The 16,985-nt window shown below is 37.7% G+C and overlaps 1 protein-coding gene across 4 annotated transcripts in view; it reads right to left on the reverse strand.

Moving 5' to 3' along the window:
• Positions 1 to 16,985, reverse strand: part of CATSPER3 (cation channel sperm associated 3) — a 30,761-nt gene that overhangs the window by 12,195 nt on the left and 1,581 nt on the right. For all 4 annotated transcript variants that reach the window (XM_032336677.1, XM_032336679.1, XM_032336680.1 and 1 more), the window contains exon 2: positions 15,748 to 15,901. In XM_032336677.1, the coding sequence (XP_032192568.1) occupies positions 15,748 to 15,901 (154 nt within the window). The remainder of the gene's footprint in view (positions 1 to 15,747; positions 15,902 to 16,985) is intronic.

A 16,985-nucleotide genomic window follows, 5' to 3' on the forward strand; every position in this document is an offset into this window, starting at 1 on the left:
TAGTTAACAATTTTTTTCAGATTCTTTTGGGGGTTCTATGCAGAAATGACATTATTTTTCTGAACTTTGAAAGAGAATACTGCTAAAGTTTCATCACTGTGTTAATTTTGATACAAGTTTTACATAGATACCCTTAATTGGGTTAAAAATAAATCCTTTCTATTCCTAGTTTGCTAAGCTCTTATCTCCCTGTTTTTTAGATTTTTAAAAATTTATTTATGAGAGAGAGTGCATGAGTGGGGAAAAGGGGCAGAGGGAGAAGCAGACTCCTGCTGAGCTCGGGGCCCCACATGGGGCTCCATCCCAGGACCCTAAGATCATGACCTGAGCTAAAGGCATATCCTTAACCAACTGAGCCACCCAGGTGACCTGCTAAGTTTTTATCTTAAAGGATATTCATGATATATATTTTTTCCTGCATCTCTTGAAACTATCTGATGGGCTGTTTTTTTCTCCTTTAATATTTTAAGCTGGTTAATAAAATATGTGGATTTTTCTAATACTTGAATTTCTGAAAAATTTGGCAATGATATATATATATATACTCTTTTTCTTCCATTTTCTAATTCAGTTTCTTAATTTTCCTCTTTGGGATTTTTGTGTTAATGTTCATATAATTTGGTGTCATTTTTCTTTCTCATATTTGTCTAGTTTGGCATGGAAGTTATACTAGCCTCACAAGATGAACTGTCTGTGGGCAAGGCAGATATACTCATTTATCTAATCACTGTAAGCACTGTATATGTTTAGAATGGTATCTTCCATGAAGGTAAAACTAGCTAGTCTGGGTTAGTTCGTAGTTTTCGGGGGTAAAGTTTTGGTTTTTTTGTTTTGTTTTGTTTTAAAGAATTTATTTATTTATTTGACAGACAGAGATCACAAGTAGGCAGAGAGGCAGGCAGAGAGAGAGAGAGGAGGAAGCAGGCTCCCTGCTGAGCAAAGAGCCCGATGCGGAGCTCGATCCCAGGACGCTGGGATCATGACCTGAGCCCAAGGCAGAGGCTTTAACCCACTGAGCCACCCAGGCGCCCTCGGGGGTAAAGTTTTAACTACTAATTCAATGCTTTATAGCCATTAAAGGAAATATAAGGACATACAAAGTTTATTTCAAGTTTTTGCTTTTTTATTGAAAATCAGTTTTGTAAATTTTTTCTAGAATATCTTATTTCAGCTAGGTTTTCAAATTCATTAGCATAAAATTATTAGATTACTGACATCTACTGTATCTGTAATTTTCCTTTTAAATACCTGACATGAGGGGCACCTGGGGGCTCCATCAATCAGGCGTCTCCCTTTGGCTCAGGTCATGATCCCAGAGTTCAAGCCCCAAATAGGGCTCCCTGCTCAGCGAAGAACCTGCTTCTCCCTCTGCCTGCTGTCCCCCTGTTTGTACTCTTGCTTTCTTTCTCTATCAAATGGATAAATAAAAAATCTTAAAAAAAAAAAAAAACCCTAACATGATTCAGGGCTTCCATTTGTCTTGTCTCATGAACAAAGCTATTTCATAATTGTTTCCTAAGCTCTAACTGTGGTGTCGTTAATACTTTCTCTTGAATCTTTGCTTTCTATTTCATTAATTTTTGTCCCTACCTTTATTATTTCCTTTTTTCTATTTTCCTTTATTCTTCTACGTTTCCTTCCTTTTTCCTTCTTTTTGATTTTATTCTGTTCCTCTTTTCCAAAAGGTCAGCTCATTAATTTTCTAAATTGAGGTATAATTCATGTACCATTAAATTTGTCATTTTAAAATGTAAAATTAAAAAAATAAATAAATAAAATAAAATGTAAAATTCAGTGAGGAGGGGGTTAGTTTTGAGTATTTATAACATTTGTTTCTACTTATTGTAAGATATATACATAACATGAAAATTACCCTATTTAACCATTTTTAGATATACAATCAATTCAGTGGAATTAAGTGCATTCACAATATTGTGCAACCATCACTACCATCTATTTCCAGAACTATTTCATCCTCCCAAACAGAAGCTCTGAACCCAACAAACAGTAACCTCACATTCTCCTCTTCCCACATCCCCCAGAAAACTCAATTCTACTTCCTGTCTGTATGAATTTTCCTCTTCTAACTACTTTATGCAGATAAAGCTATACAATATTTGCCCTTTTATACCTGGTTTATTTCACTTGGCATAATGTGTTCAAGGTTTATCCACATTGTAGTGTGTATCACAATTTCATTCTTTTTAAAGGCTGAATAATATTCCATTTTACATATAGACACATTTTCTTTATCCATTCATCAGCCAATGGACACATGATTTGCTTCCACCTTTTGGCTACTGTGAACAATGGTGCTGTGAACACTGGTGTACAAGAATCTGTTTGAGTCTCTATTTCTGATTCTTTCGCGTATACACTTGGAAGTGGAATTGCTGGATCGTATGGCAATTCTACATTTAACTTTTTGAGATGTGTTCTAGAGTGGCTCCGTAATTTCACATTCACACCAACAATGCACAAGAGTTCTAATTTCTTCACATCCACAGCACCAACACTTGTTCTCCATTTCACAGTTTTTGTTTTTATAATGACTGTAATAATTAGGATGTGGAGTTGTGTATTATTGTGAGTTTGATTTGCATTTCTCATTCTAATGACTAGTGATTTTGAACATCTTTTAATGTGCTTATTGGTCGTTTGCTTATCTTCTTTGGAGAAATGTCTACTCAAGTCCTTTGGGTATTTTTTAATTGGGTTATTTTGTTGTTGATGTTATTGTTGAGTTGTGGGAGCTTCTTGGTATAGTCTGCATATTAACTATCAGATTCATGATGTGCAAATATTTTCTTCCTTTCTGTGGCTTATCTTTTCACTCTCATGATGGTTCCCTAAGACTCACAAATGTTTTCATTTAATGAGATCTAATTAATCTGCTTTTCCCTTTTGTTGCCTGTGCTTTTGGTGTCATACATAAGAATCTATTGCTGAGGTCAAGGTCATGAACATTTACCCCTGTGTTTTCTTCTAAGAATTCTAGCTTTTATATTTAGGATGTTGATCCATTGTGAGTTAATTTTTGAATACAGTGTAAGGTGGGCATCTGAGTTATTCTCTGCATGTAGATATCAAGTAATCCTAGAGCCATATGATGAAAAGACTATTCTTGCCCCAACTAAATGGTTTTACATTCTCGTTGAAAATCAATTAGCCATACTTAATTTGGTTTTATCCCTAGAATTTCAATTATATTCTTTGTCTATGTGTATCCTTATGTCAGTACCATAGTTTTTATTACAATATCTCTGTAGTAAGTTCTGAAGTCAGAAAGTACAAGTTTTCCAAGTCTGTTCTTCACATTCAATATTGTTTTGGCTACTCAAGGCCCTTTGCACATCCACATGAATTTGAGAATCTATTTTTTAGTTTCTTTTTTTATTTGATTTTTTTTAAAGATTTTATTTATTTGACAGAGAGAGACACAGTGAGAGAGGGAACACAAACAAGGGGTGTGAGAGAGGGAGAAGCAGGCTTCCTGCCAAGCAGGGAGCCTGATACGGGGCTCAATCCCAGGACCCTGAGATCATACCCTGAGCTCAAGGCAGACATTTAATGACTGTGCCACCCAGGCACCCCAGTTTCTTTTTTTAAAAAAAGAAAAATTTTTCTCTAAATTTGGATAGGGATTGCAATGAATTTCTAGATCACTTTGGGTAGTCTTTGTAAAAAATTTTTTTTTTTTTTTTTTTTTTTTTTAAGATTCTCTCTTCTTATTTGAGACAGAGACAGAGATACAAGCAGGGGTAGGGCCAGAGGGACAAGCAGACTCCTTATTGAATGCAGAGCCTGATGCAGAGTCCAATCCCAAGATCCCGGTATCATAATCTGAGCTAAAGTCAGTCACTTAATCAACTGAGCCAGCAAGGCACCCCTGTAACAAGTCTTAACAGGTATTCTAATCCATGAATTCTAATCCAGGATGTCTTTCCACTAATGTAGGTCTTATTTCTTTCAGCAATGTTTATAGTTTTCAGGACACCCATCTCTCATCTCCTTGGTGAAATCTAGTCCTCGGCATTTTATTGTTTTGGATGCTTTTGTAAGTCAAATTTTCTTAAGTTCCTTTACAGATTGTTCATTGCTAGTATACAAAAATATGTCTGATTTTTGTTGTTGATCTTGTGTCAAAAACTTTGCTCAATTTGTTTAATAGTCCTCATAGTTGTGTGTGTGTATGTGTGTGTGTGTGTATTATTTGGGATTCTCTATACATAACATCAAGTCACATGCAAACAAAGATAATCTCAATTTTTCCTTTCCAATATGAATGCCATTTTTTTTTTTTTTTGCCTGCTTAATTGCTCTGGCTAAGGCTTCCAGCATAATTTTTAAAAATGGTAAAAGCAGGCATCTTTGTCTTTTTCCTGATCTTAGTTAGATTAGAAAGATTTCTAGTCTTTCACCCCTGAGCATGATGTTAACTGGATTTTTTCATAAATGTCCATTATCAGGTTAAGGAATTTCCCTTCTACTTCTAGTTTGTTTTGTTTTGTTGTTTGTTTGTTTTCTTTTTTCTTTTTTTTAAATTTATTTGACAGACAGAGACCACAAGTAGGCAGAGAGGCAGGCAGGGAGAGAGGAAGGAAAGCAGGCTCCTGCTGAACAGAGAGCCCAATGCGGGGCTCGATCCCAGAACCCTGGGATAATGACCTGATCCGAAAGCAGAGGCTTAACCCACTGAGCCACCCAGGCGCCCCTGTTGTTTGTTTTTAAATCATTAAAGGGTATTGGATTTTGTCAAATCCTTTTTTAGCAAGAACTGATACAAACTTGGATTTTATTTTTTCCTTCATTCTACTGGTATATTATATTGACTGACTTTCACATGTTGAAGGCATTCCAGGGATAAATCAAGTAATGAATCATGGTGTCATGATCATGATGTCTAATCCTTTAAAATAGGCTGCTGGATTCAGTTTGTTACTATCTCCATGAGGATTTTTGCATCTATATTCATAAGGAATATCCGTCTGTAGTTTTCTTTTCCTGTGATGTCTTTTTCTGGCTTTGAGGTCAGGGTAATGCTGGACTGATGTAATTAATTCGAAAGTGTCCCATCCTCTTCTATTTTTTGGAAGTTTGAGAAGCATTGGTATTTGTTCTTCTTTAAATGCAGAGGGAAGGGGATCCTGAGTGGTTTAGTTGGTTAAGCATTTGCCTTTAGCTCAGGTCATAATTCCAGGGGCCTGAGATTGGGCCCCAAGTTGGGCTCCCTGCTCATCAGAAAGTCTGCTTCTCCCTCTCCCTCTCCCCTTCCCCTGCCTGTGCTCTCTCTTACATACATACACACACACACACACACACACACACACACACACACACACATAAATAAATGCAGGAGCAAAGTAACTAGTGAAGCCATCTGGTCCTGGGCATTTCTTTATTGGGAGGTTTTTGCTTAGTGATTTTTTTTTTTAAGATTTTATTTATTTATTTGACAGAGATAGATCACAAGCAGGCAGAGAGAGAGGGGGAAGCAGACTCCCTGCTAAGCAGAGAGCCCGATGCAGGACTCGATCCCAGGACCCTGAGATCATGACCTGAGCCGAAGGCAGCGGCTTAACCCACTGAGCCACCCAGGCGCCCTGCTTAGTGATTTAACATCTTTACTTATTATAGGACTGTTCTAATATGTCAGTTTCCTATTTTTTCCTTAAGTCGGTTTTGCAGTTAGTAAGTTTCTAGGAATTTGTCCATTTCATCTAGGTTGTCTAATTTGTTGGCAGCCTATTGTTTATAGTGTTCCCTTATAACCCTTTTTATTTCTCTGAGGTTAGTAGGAATGTCTCAACATTCATTTCTACTATTAGTAGAGTATTCACTTATCTTCTTCAATCTAGTTAAAGTTGTCGATTTTGTCAATCTTTTCCAAAAAATGAAATTTTGAATTTGCTGATTTTGTCTCTTGTCTTTTTATCTCACTCTAATCTTTTTTTTAATTTTCTTCTTTCTGCTAGCTTTCAGTTTGGTTTACCCTTCTTTTTCTAGTTTCTTAAGGTCTAAGTTAGGTTATTAAACTAAGATCTTTTATCTTTCCTAATGCAGGCATCTGCGGGTATGTATTTCCCTCTGAGCACTGCTTCTGCTGCATCCTGTAAGTTTTATTATTATTTTTTTTAATGGAAGTATATTGACATACAATATTAGTTTCAGGTGTAGAACAGTGATTTAATGTTTATGTACATTATGAAATGTTCACCACAGTAAGTGTTGTTACCAGGTGTCACCATACAAAGTTATTACAATATTATTGACTATATTCCTTATGTGTTGTGTATTCATTTTCTTTTTTAAAATTTTTTTTAAAGATTTTATTTATGACAGAGAGAGATCACAAGTAGGCACAGAGGCAGCCTCGGCGGGGGGCAGTAGGGAGGAAAGCAGGCTCCCTGCTGAGCAGAGAGCCAGATGCAGGGCTCAATCCCAGGACCCTGAGATCATGACCTAAACTGAAGGCAGAGGCTTAACCCAATGAACAACCCAGGCGCCCCTGTGTGTCCATTTTCATTTACCTTAAAGTAATTTCTAATCTCCCTTGTGATTTCTTCCTTGACCTGTTGGTTATTTAAGAGTATTTCCATATATTTGAAAAATTTCCAGTTTTCCTGTTATTGATTTCCAGTTTCGTTCCACTGTTGTCAGAAAAGATATTTTGCACGATTTCAATATTTTAAAATTTATTGCATCTTGCTTTATAGCACAACATATGGTCTATCCCAGAGAATGCTTCATGTGCATTTGAGAAAAATCACTGTGCTTTCTTGGTGAATTGACCTTTTTGTTAATATATAATGCCCTTGTCTCCTATAACAGTTTTTGCCTTAATATCTATTTTGTCTGATTTGGGTACAGCCAACCTAACTCTCTTTTCATTTCTACTTGCATGTTATATATTTCTCTATTCTTTTACTTTCAACCTATTTGTATTTTTGGATCTCAAATAAATTCTTTGTAGACAGCATATATTTGGATTTTTTTTAAGGATTTTTAAAAAATTTTATTTATTTGACAGAGAGACAGTGAGAGAGGGAACACAAGCAGCGGGGGAGTGGGAGAGGGAGAAGCAGGCTCCCCACTGAGCAGGGAGCCCAATGTGGGACTCAATCCCAGGACCCTGGGATCATGACCTGAGCCAAAGGCAGACATTTAATGACTGAGCGACCCAGGTGTCCCAATATTCGGATTTTTAAAAAATAACCCATTCTGTCTTAATTGGAGAGCTCAATTCCTCTATATCTAAAGTAATTACTAATAAAGAAGAAATACCTCTGCCATTTTGTAATGTTTTATATACATCCCATTCTTTTTTGTTCCTTAATTCCTCCATTACGACTTTCTTTTGTGCTTGATTCTTTTGTAGTGTACCACTTGGATTCTTTTCTCATTCTTCTGTATACTTTTTCATTGTGTTTTTCATGGTTACAATTAAGCTCTTAAACTTGTAACAATCTATTTTTAATTAATACAACCTTAGCTTCAATAGTATATAATAATTGTTTCCTTAGAGCTCCGTCCCCCCGTCCTTAAAAAATCAGATTCTTCCCTTTCCTCAGAGTTTGTTACTTTCTGTGGGTAGTGTTGTTTGTTTAGTGGCCTGGCTCAACAGTTTTTTAAAAAACTGTATTCTTTGCAGGGTGCCTGACTGGCTCAGTTGGTATGGCATGTGACTCTTGATCTCAGGATCTCGGGATTCAAGCCCCATGTTGAATGCAGAGATTACTTAAAAATAAAATGTTAAAATTATTTTTTAAAACTGTATTCTTTGCCATGGGTGTGGTCTTTGAAGTGTCTTCCTTTAGCTAGTGCTTAAGGAGAGATTTTTTTAAATTACCTCATGCAAAAAGAAAAAGAGGAAGGGAGGAAGGAACAGGAAAGGAAGAGAGAGAGAGAAAGAGGGAGCCAGGGAAGGGAAAGGAAGGAGGGAAACAAAGGATAAAACCTCTCCTAGTCTTTGCAGACGGCTCTGTGTTGAAGAACTCCTCCAATGCTTAGCCAAGTCATTTCTAACTCTACCTTAGCCTTCACTCCCTACTTGTTCTGAGCCTAAATATTAACCAGTGGTGAAAATTTGAGGTCTTCTTAGTTCTTTTTCAAACATATACCCTGTCCTGGGCATTTAGGGCTCTCTAAACTCTACCACATACATGGAAGTTTGTTAATGCCTTCATTTTCCGAAGACTGACTCTCCTGGACTTTCTTCAAGGCATTCAGCATGTCCTTTATGTCAACTGGTCTTCTGTTGTTGTTGCTGTTGTTGTTTTGCCCTAGATAGCAGTCAGTTTTTCATCTGTCTCTCAATGATTTTAAGAAATGCTCTCTGCAGAGTCACCTTTCTGTGCTGAGAAAGTTCCAAGTCAGGCAAAACAAAGGCAATTGCCTTGCATCGGTCCTTCAGGCAGCCCTCAAACAGGTCAAAAGAGACAACATAACTCTTTAAGAACAAAGTATGTTCTGTGGCTTCAGGAACCAAGGAGACCAGAATTCCACAATGAGAACTTAGGCTGCCATCTTCAGGGCCATCACCACGAGGAGGAGGGGACTGGGCCAGGGACAAAATAAAATGTTGTAAAGTTTTCTTATCTTTTGAAAGCTGACTCTTTCTTGGGTGCCTGGGTGGCACAGTTGGTTAAGCATCCAACTCTTGGTTTCAGCTCAGGTCATGATCTCAGTCATGAGATAGAGCCCTGTGACAAGCCCTGGGTTGGGCTCCATGCTCAGCAGGAAGTTTGCTTGGGATTCTCTCTTCTTCTGCCTCTACTCACCCCCCCCCACCCCCTGCACTTGCTTGCACTCTCTCTAAAATAAATAATCTTGGGGATGCCTGGGGCTCAGTCAGGTAAGCATCTGCCTTTAGCTGAGGTCATGATCCCATGATCCAAGTCCTTTGTCAGACTCCTTGCTTGAGGAGCCTGCTTCTCCCTCTGCCTACTTCTCCCACTGCTTGTGCTCGCTCTCTGACAAATAAATAAAATCTTTTAAAAAATATATTTTAAAAAGAATAAAAAGTAAAGGTTGACTTTCTTGATTCAATCTTCACTCATTTGCTATAAATCTTTGACTATTTTCCAGAGTTCTGACAGTTTTTGTCCCTTTTCAGGTACTTCTGTGGACAGATGGACCCTTAGAGTACCTACTCTACCATTTTCACTGACATCATTCATCTCTTTCATTTTTGAAGGATGGGTTTTCTGGATGCAGAAATCTTGGTTGGTTTGTTTGTTTTTCTTTCAGCACTTTGAATACAACATCCCACTACCTTCTGGCCACCATAGTTTCTGGTGACACATCAGCATTAATTTTACTGAGGATACTCTGTATTTGATGAATCATTTCTCCAATGGTACTCTCAAGTTCTCTGACTTTCAACAGTCTGTTCATGATGTGTCTAGATGAATTTCTGAGTCTATTCTCAGAGTTTGCTGGTGTTTTTGGATGTGTAGATTAATGTTTTCCATTGAATTTGGGGAATTTGGGGCCATTATTCCTTTATAATTTTTTGCCCTTTCTCTCATCTCCTGGGACGCCTTGTTTATCTGATGAGGTTCCACATGTCTCTGATCATTTTCAGTCCTTCATTTTTTTTTTTAAGGTTTTATTTACTTATTTGACAGAGAGAGAGATAACAAGCAGGTGGAGTGGCAGGCAGAGGGAGAGGGAGACCCACACTCTCACTGGGAGCCAGATGCAGGATTCAATCCCAGGACTCCAGGATCATGACCTGGGCTGAAGGCAGCCTCTTAACCGACTGAGGCACCCAGGCACCCCCTAGTCCTTCATTTTTCTTTCTGTGCCTCACACTGGAAAATCTCAGTTGACCTATCTTTCTGTTTTTCAATTCCTTCCTCCACTAGCTCAAATCTGCTACTGAATTCCTTTAATGAATATTTTTTTAAAGATTTTATTTATTTATTTGACAGAGAGAGAGATCACAAGTAGATGGAGAGGCAGGCAGAGAGAGAGAGAGGGAAGCAGGCTCCCCGCTGAGCACAGAGCCCGATGCGGGACTCGATCCCAGGACCCCGAGATCATGACCTGAGCCAAAGGCAGCAGCTTAACCCACTGAGCCACCCAGGTGCCCCGCCTTTAATGAATATTTCAATTATTGTACTTCTCAACTAAAGAATTTTTATTTGGCTCTTTTAAAAATCTCTCTCTTTACTCATATTCTCTATTTGGTGAGGTATTCCTCTCATATTTTCCTTTGGGTCTTTAGATAGGATTTTTTTTCATTAGTCCTTTGAACATACTTACAATCTCCAATTTAAAAACCTTTGCATAGTAAGCCGAAGAGATGGGCTTCCTCAGGGACAGTTTCTATTGACTGTACTTTTATCTGCTTGTGTAGGGGCCATACATTCTTGTTTCTTTGTATGTTTTGAGATTTTTGTTGTTGTTGTTGTTGGAAAAGGGACATTGTAAATTACATAAAAGTGGAACCCTAGAAATCAGATGACCCCCTCTCCCTAGAATTTTATTGTTGCCATTTTTTTAGAAGAAACTTTCCAGAATTACTTCTGTAAAGTCTGTATTCCTTGTCATGTCTGGCTAAAGACCCACTCAGCTAACTTAATGGTCTGCTAGTGAATGGGCAGATATTCCTATAAATGCCTAGACCCACTAACTCTCCCAGCCTTTGCCATGAGGTTCTGAGTGTTGCAGCAGACATTTAATAGTCCAGCAGTTTATGTCTCTGCCTTAGCCTTCATTTTCTGCTTGCAGAGTCTCAAGATTTTCCAGAGGTGAGATTTCAGGGCCTTCTCAGGACTTTCCTGATACCTTCGTTGAGATTCTCCAAAATGGTAATAATTTCTCAGAGTTTCACAGTTAATCAAGGGTTTTCATACATGTTATCCAATTACCTCGGCCACCCTGTGTAAATTAATGACATCACTTTATGAATGTTGAAGCGCAACAATTTCGAGATTAAGTAACTTGCCAAAAACCCCGATTTCTCTAACACTGAAATCTGCATCCCTTCCACAGCACAGAATTTCCCCCAGGCTTGCAAACCGGGATGCTATGGGAGGTACATTATGTGACCCATATGGCCTCTGCAGGGTAATCAAAGATTTAGATTCCTCAACTCGGCTCTTCCCCTGACTCCTATCAAGTGCCATACCTAACATGATGCTCTGCAGTCCATTACCAAATGCTGTGGAGTGCAATGCCACACCGACAAGTTCAGAGACGTGGTGCCAAATGGACACTGGCACATTTCATGCATTGACTAGGGTCCTCCACCACCTACCTCCATGGCCTCTGACTGCATGCTGGGTTGATGTTGACCACTTTCACCACCAAGAAAGAAACTTGTTATTTACCATAAAAGACGACAGAGTACATTTTTATCCATTTTATTATACAACAAATCATACATATAGAACCACACAAACAAATATATAGCCTAATGGACTGTTCCATGGCCCACATGTTGTAACTACCACCTAGGTCTAGAAATACAACTTTGTTCACCAGCTATCCCACAAGTCCTCCACGTGTGCCATCCCAATTACAACTTCCTCATTTCCCCCAAATTAACCACTATCCTGATTTTCATAGTCATCACTTCTTGAATTTCTCTATAGATAGGAACACATGTATACATCCCTGGAACTAATACTTTAGTCTTGCCTTTTAAAATCTGTTTAAATTTGGTGTCTTTTAAGTCTTCCATTCCTTTTTTTCCTTTCAACTTACCTATTGATGAATCCAGGCATTCTGACGGGTAGAACTTCCCAGTCTAGATTTTGCTACCTACACACTCATGATGCAGCTCAGCATGCTCCCCTGTCCTCTATCTTCCAGAAACAGGTAGTTAGATCCAAAGACTAGACCGGATTCAGGTTTCATCTCTTTAGCAAGATCATAGCTTCTGTTCTTTCATAACAAGCATATATCTGCTTGTCTCCCTTCTGATGATGGTAGCAGCTACTCATTCTCATTGCCTAGATCCATTTCTTCACTAGAGGCTGAAAATAGTGATACTCTAATTTTATCATTTCCTTTTTCACTTATTAACTGGGATATTTCTATAAAGAGAGTTCTCTCTTATTGACTGTATGGTTACTCAGTAATATGGTTCATATTAGGTCAATAATGCTTGATTCTTTCTCTTAATGTTTTAGAGATAAAAATTAGTTCCTTATTACCCTCCAAAAGTGACCAGTTAGTTTTTGGTATCATTATGAACTTATGGATTATTTGAGGCATTCCAATCCATTTTAATTATCATCCTTATCAAAGCTCAAAGTGTCCCATCTTCCGCTAGTAGCAGCCTCTTTAAGTTGTCTCCTGAGTCCTTTTGACACAACCCCCGTAATCTTTGACATCTTCCTTGCTAATATGACAAGATATTCCTTACTCCTCTGGTATGTTTTTTGCCTTGACTTGTGGTCAATCATTTCTCTAAAAATTCCTAGTTTGTTTTCAGTGAGAAATGGCATTTCAAAATCACATGAATTGTGAGCACTATGGCTGTGTAACTGCTGGAGTGGTCAATGTTTAGGTCTTTCATGGTTAAGGATAAAATACTTTTGTCATTTATCCTGATATTTCCAACTTAATGTCAAACTGGAGGATTTTTACTTAGCATTGTCTGTATTACCTGTTTCTCCTTTCTTCCATGAGTATACTGATTCCCAAGAACAGAGAGGGTAAGAGAATGAAACTGTCCCATGTTTGCCCATCTACTTTATCCCATATGACACATACAACAGTCTCAAAATGATATTACTCTAATATATCTCCACTAATTTGACTCCTAAAAATGGTTTAAAATTTTCTGGGCATTAACTCTCCCCACTCTCCTCCATGTTTGAGTCATACTGTATCTTCACCATCAGAGGACAGATTCATTCTATGGCGTATTCTCTCCTTGTTAGCCCACAATTAGCATTAATTCTACCAATAACTGTATTTAACGCTCATCACCCATCCTAATGTTGATGCGTCTCTAGTCATTTTGGTTGGCTTCAACTTATTCTTTACCAGATTCTGACAGAAGGGCTCAAGGAAACATTATCACCCAAGGGTTTTCATGACTGATGACAGTTTATCTCTGTGTGCATTATACTTGAAATTTCATCAGTTTTAATGGATCTAGAACTCTTGGTTCATTTTCCTCCCTTAAGTATCTTAAATATGTTGCTTTCTTTTAGCATAAAGTGTTAGCAAAGTCTGCCAATACTTCCCCTTTCCTTAGCAGCCTCTTTGCCCAGATGCTTATAATTTCCTCTACCCTCTTTCATTTAGAGTCCAATAATTTTAGTAGAATGTTTCAGTGCTTGTTGTTCTAAATTCATATTTTCAGGTGTGTAACGTGTGCTCTTTCAATATAGAACTTCAGTTCTTTGATTTAAGGTAACATTTCTTAGATTATAGGTTTCTGTTTGTTCCATCCCTTTACTTTGTTACTGTTTCAAATTCAGGGACTCCTGTTATCCTTATGTTGGATCTTTTCTTCCCCCCATTTTCTTTACAACTTTTTTCTTTTCACTTTTTTTAATTTTTATTTTTAAGTAATCTATACCCAACATGGTGCTCAAATTCACAACACTGAGATCAAGTACTGCATGATCCACCAACTGTGCCCGCCAGGTGCCCCTTCCCCCATTTTCAATATTCATTATTTTCTCTTGAATCCTTTTTATTTCTTCATTATTGATTGATTTTAAAATTCTCTTCCTTGGGCACCTCGGTGACTCAGTTGGTTAAGCATCTGTCTTTGGCTCAGGTCGTGATCCCAGGGTCTTGGGATCAAGTCCTGCATCGGGATCCCTGCTCAGTGGGGAATCTGCTTCCCCCTCTGCACTCCTCCAGCTTGTGCACTCTCTCGCTTTCTCTCTCTCAAAAATAAATAAATAAAATTTAAAAAATAAATAAAAATCTCTTCCATTAACCCAATATGTCTCTTAAGCTATTACCTGTTGTGCTTAATTGCTCTTAGCTACATCTTCATTTCTGAAATGTCTTTTATTTCTAATTCTTTCCTGAGTCTTTTCACTTTGCTTCTGTTCTTTCCTTTTTCATATCATTTTCTTAAACATTTACCTTGTTTTGAAATAAGATGCTACAGTTGTTATCTGTTTTGTGGACATGTCTTTGTGGTGGGCTTCTACCATATACAGGGGTATTATTCTCCAATATATTCTCTTTTCTCACTTCACAATGATTGTGTGGGATTTTACTTCAATCTCTTTATAATATACTTTTTTCTATGACATTGGTTTTCCTGAACTTTTAGAAGGTGTGCTTCTGACTTCATGTAGCTCCCTCTTCTCTTTTAAAGACATGCTAGCTTGATTTTTAAGGTTTCTTCATTCCATTCTCCTCCTCCAATTTTATCTAGACTTTCTCTTCCTTCATCTCTGGGTCTCTCCCCTGCTCAATTTTTATTCCACTCCTTTTATTTCTTCTAAGTGGATGGGGATCATGGGGGATATCCCTGAAGGAAACTCTGGCTGGTCAGTCTTCAGAGTTCACAAGATCCAGACTGTTTTAGGTCCTTCAGGAATTCCCAGGAACCTCTTGCACTAACCCAGTACTGGACTGAACAACACCCTTCCCAATATCAAATACTGTTCATCAACAGAAGAAAAAAATATATATATATATGAAATTATAATGTATATAATACATATAATGAAATTATATATATATATATATATATATATATATATATATATATATGGGTATGTTAGTCATCAAAAAGAATGAAATCTTGCCATTTGTAACAATGTAGATGGAACTAGAGGGTATTATGCTAAGTGAAATAAGTCAGTCAGTGAAAGACAAAATACAGTATCATTTCACTCACATGTGGAATTTAAGAAACAAAACAGATGAATATATCGGAAGGGAAGGAAAAATAAAATAAGAGAACAGGGAAGGAGAAAAACCATGAGAGACTCTTAACTACTGGAAACAAACTGAGGGTTGTTGGAGGGGAGGTTGATGGGGGATGGGGTAATAGGATGATAGGCATTAAGGAGGACCCTTGAAGTAAGGAGCACTGGGTGTTATATGCAAATGGTGAATCACTAAATTCTACCTTAAATTAAGTATTTTAAGTTTACTTAAATTCTACCTTATAGACTAATAATACAGTATATGTTAATTAAAAATATGTTCTCATATCAGCCCATATTTTCCAACTAATATTTATTGAACATCCTCTGCTTCCTCTCCCTCAGAGGCTAATACTGTGCAGTTGGGGCTCATAGTAAGGATATGTTTTTAACTAGTTTTGATTTTTATGCTGCCCATGGATTCTGATTTTGCTCCCAAGTTACTCCGTTTCCCCCCCCGCTCCGATTTTATTTATTTATTTTTAGAGGGAGAAAGAGAACATGCACCTACAGGGAGAAGGGACAGAGAGAGAATCCCAAGCAGACTCCCTGCCAATCCCTTGCCTGTCACAAGGCTATCTCATGACCCTGAGATCCAATGACCTGAGCAAAAACTGAAAGTTGGACGCTTAACTGACTGAGCTACCCAGGCACCCTCCAAGGTGCTTTTTTTTTTTTTTAGCAGAAAATTCAGAGAGATTAAAAAACCACGTTACCACTGCTAATATTGTTACCATCTTTCCAGATTTTAGAGTACATTTTTTAAGTCCTTAGAGCTTTCCTATGGAAAATTTTCTTGAACAAAATGCCTTAAAAATCTTAAAATGTTTTCACAAATAAAAAGGATGAAACAGAAGAGACTCTACTCATTTTGTCTGCTTACCTCAAAAAGTCTGAACAAGTTGTATTTTGTATTATAATCAGTCCACAAGACCACAAAAAAGGCATTCAGGGAGACGGTGCTAATCATAATTATCTTAAAGAGACGACTCATTATGACTCTCTTCACAAATGCCTGGCACTGAGTATCTCTCCTCCTGTCAAAAAGTTGAATAAGAGGTATGATTATCTTACAACAGAACTAGATCCCAAATACTACACACTTTTTGTGAGACTAGGTCCTGCTTTCTCCCCTCTGCGAATATAAATTTAAATATACTTTTAAACTGCAACACATTGTAGGACCCCTGGCTGGCTCAGTCAGTAGAACAAGCGATTCTTGATTTCAGGGTCATGAGTTTGAGCCCCACATTGGGTGCAGAGATGACTTAAATGTGTGTTTTTTTCTTAACTGCAACACAATGCTAACATTGAAGGACCACTAAAATATGTATGATGACCTCTGAGTTGATCTGTTCCCACTCAGTTACTTAGTTCCTTCTCTTAAACCTCGGGTTGTGTGGGGGGCGGGAATGATTCCTAGTCCCTCTCAAGCAAAATAATATTCCTTCAATAAATTTTTACTGAGTGGTTACTAATACCAGGCAAGATAGCAGACAGCAGACACTGTGGATATAAGGAGAACAAAACTAAATATTGTCAGTCTAGTAGGAAAAACTGGTAATAATCAAATCATCACCTACATAAGTGTTTACAAATCAGTGATTTAAAAAAAAAAAACTGGACACCCTAAAAAAACAGGCAAAATCAGTCACTTCATGAAACAAATTCAAATGGTAATGAACTTCCCCCAAAATGTTCAGTAGCATTACTAACGGGGAAGGGAGGTTGCAAATTAGGTCCAACCATTATTTTGGCTTATAAAATTAGCAAAGTTTTAAATGTCATATTATCTAATGTTGGCAGTCGTGTGGTGTGATGAGGTATTCTCATAAACTGCCAGGGGGTGTGGAAATTGGCCAGCCCCTCTGAAAAGCCTTAGAACTATTTTTAACCTCTGATCCAAGTAACCTACCCCAAGAGAATGCAATCTGGAATGAAGTGGCTTTGGCCAAACATGTTCATCCCAGCTTTACTTACAGTAGTAAGAACCTGGAAACAGTTTAAAAGTCTAACAAGAAAGACTGGTTAAGTACAGATGGCCGTCCACCTCATGGAATCTTATATACATACCAAAAAATGCCTACGACTTTTTCATGGTTTAAAAAATGTTTATGATCC

Source organism: Mustela erminea, chromosome 3 (genome assembly GCF_009829155.1).
Source record: "Mustela erminea isolate mMusErm1 chromosome 3, mMusErm1.Pri, whole genome shotgun sequence".
NCBI classification, from domain to species: domain Eukaryota; kingdom Metazoa; phylum Chordata; class Mammalia; order Carnivora; family Mustelidae; genus Mustela; species Mustela erminea.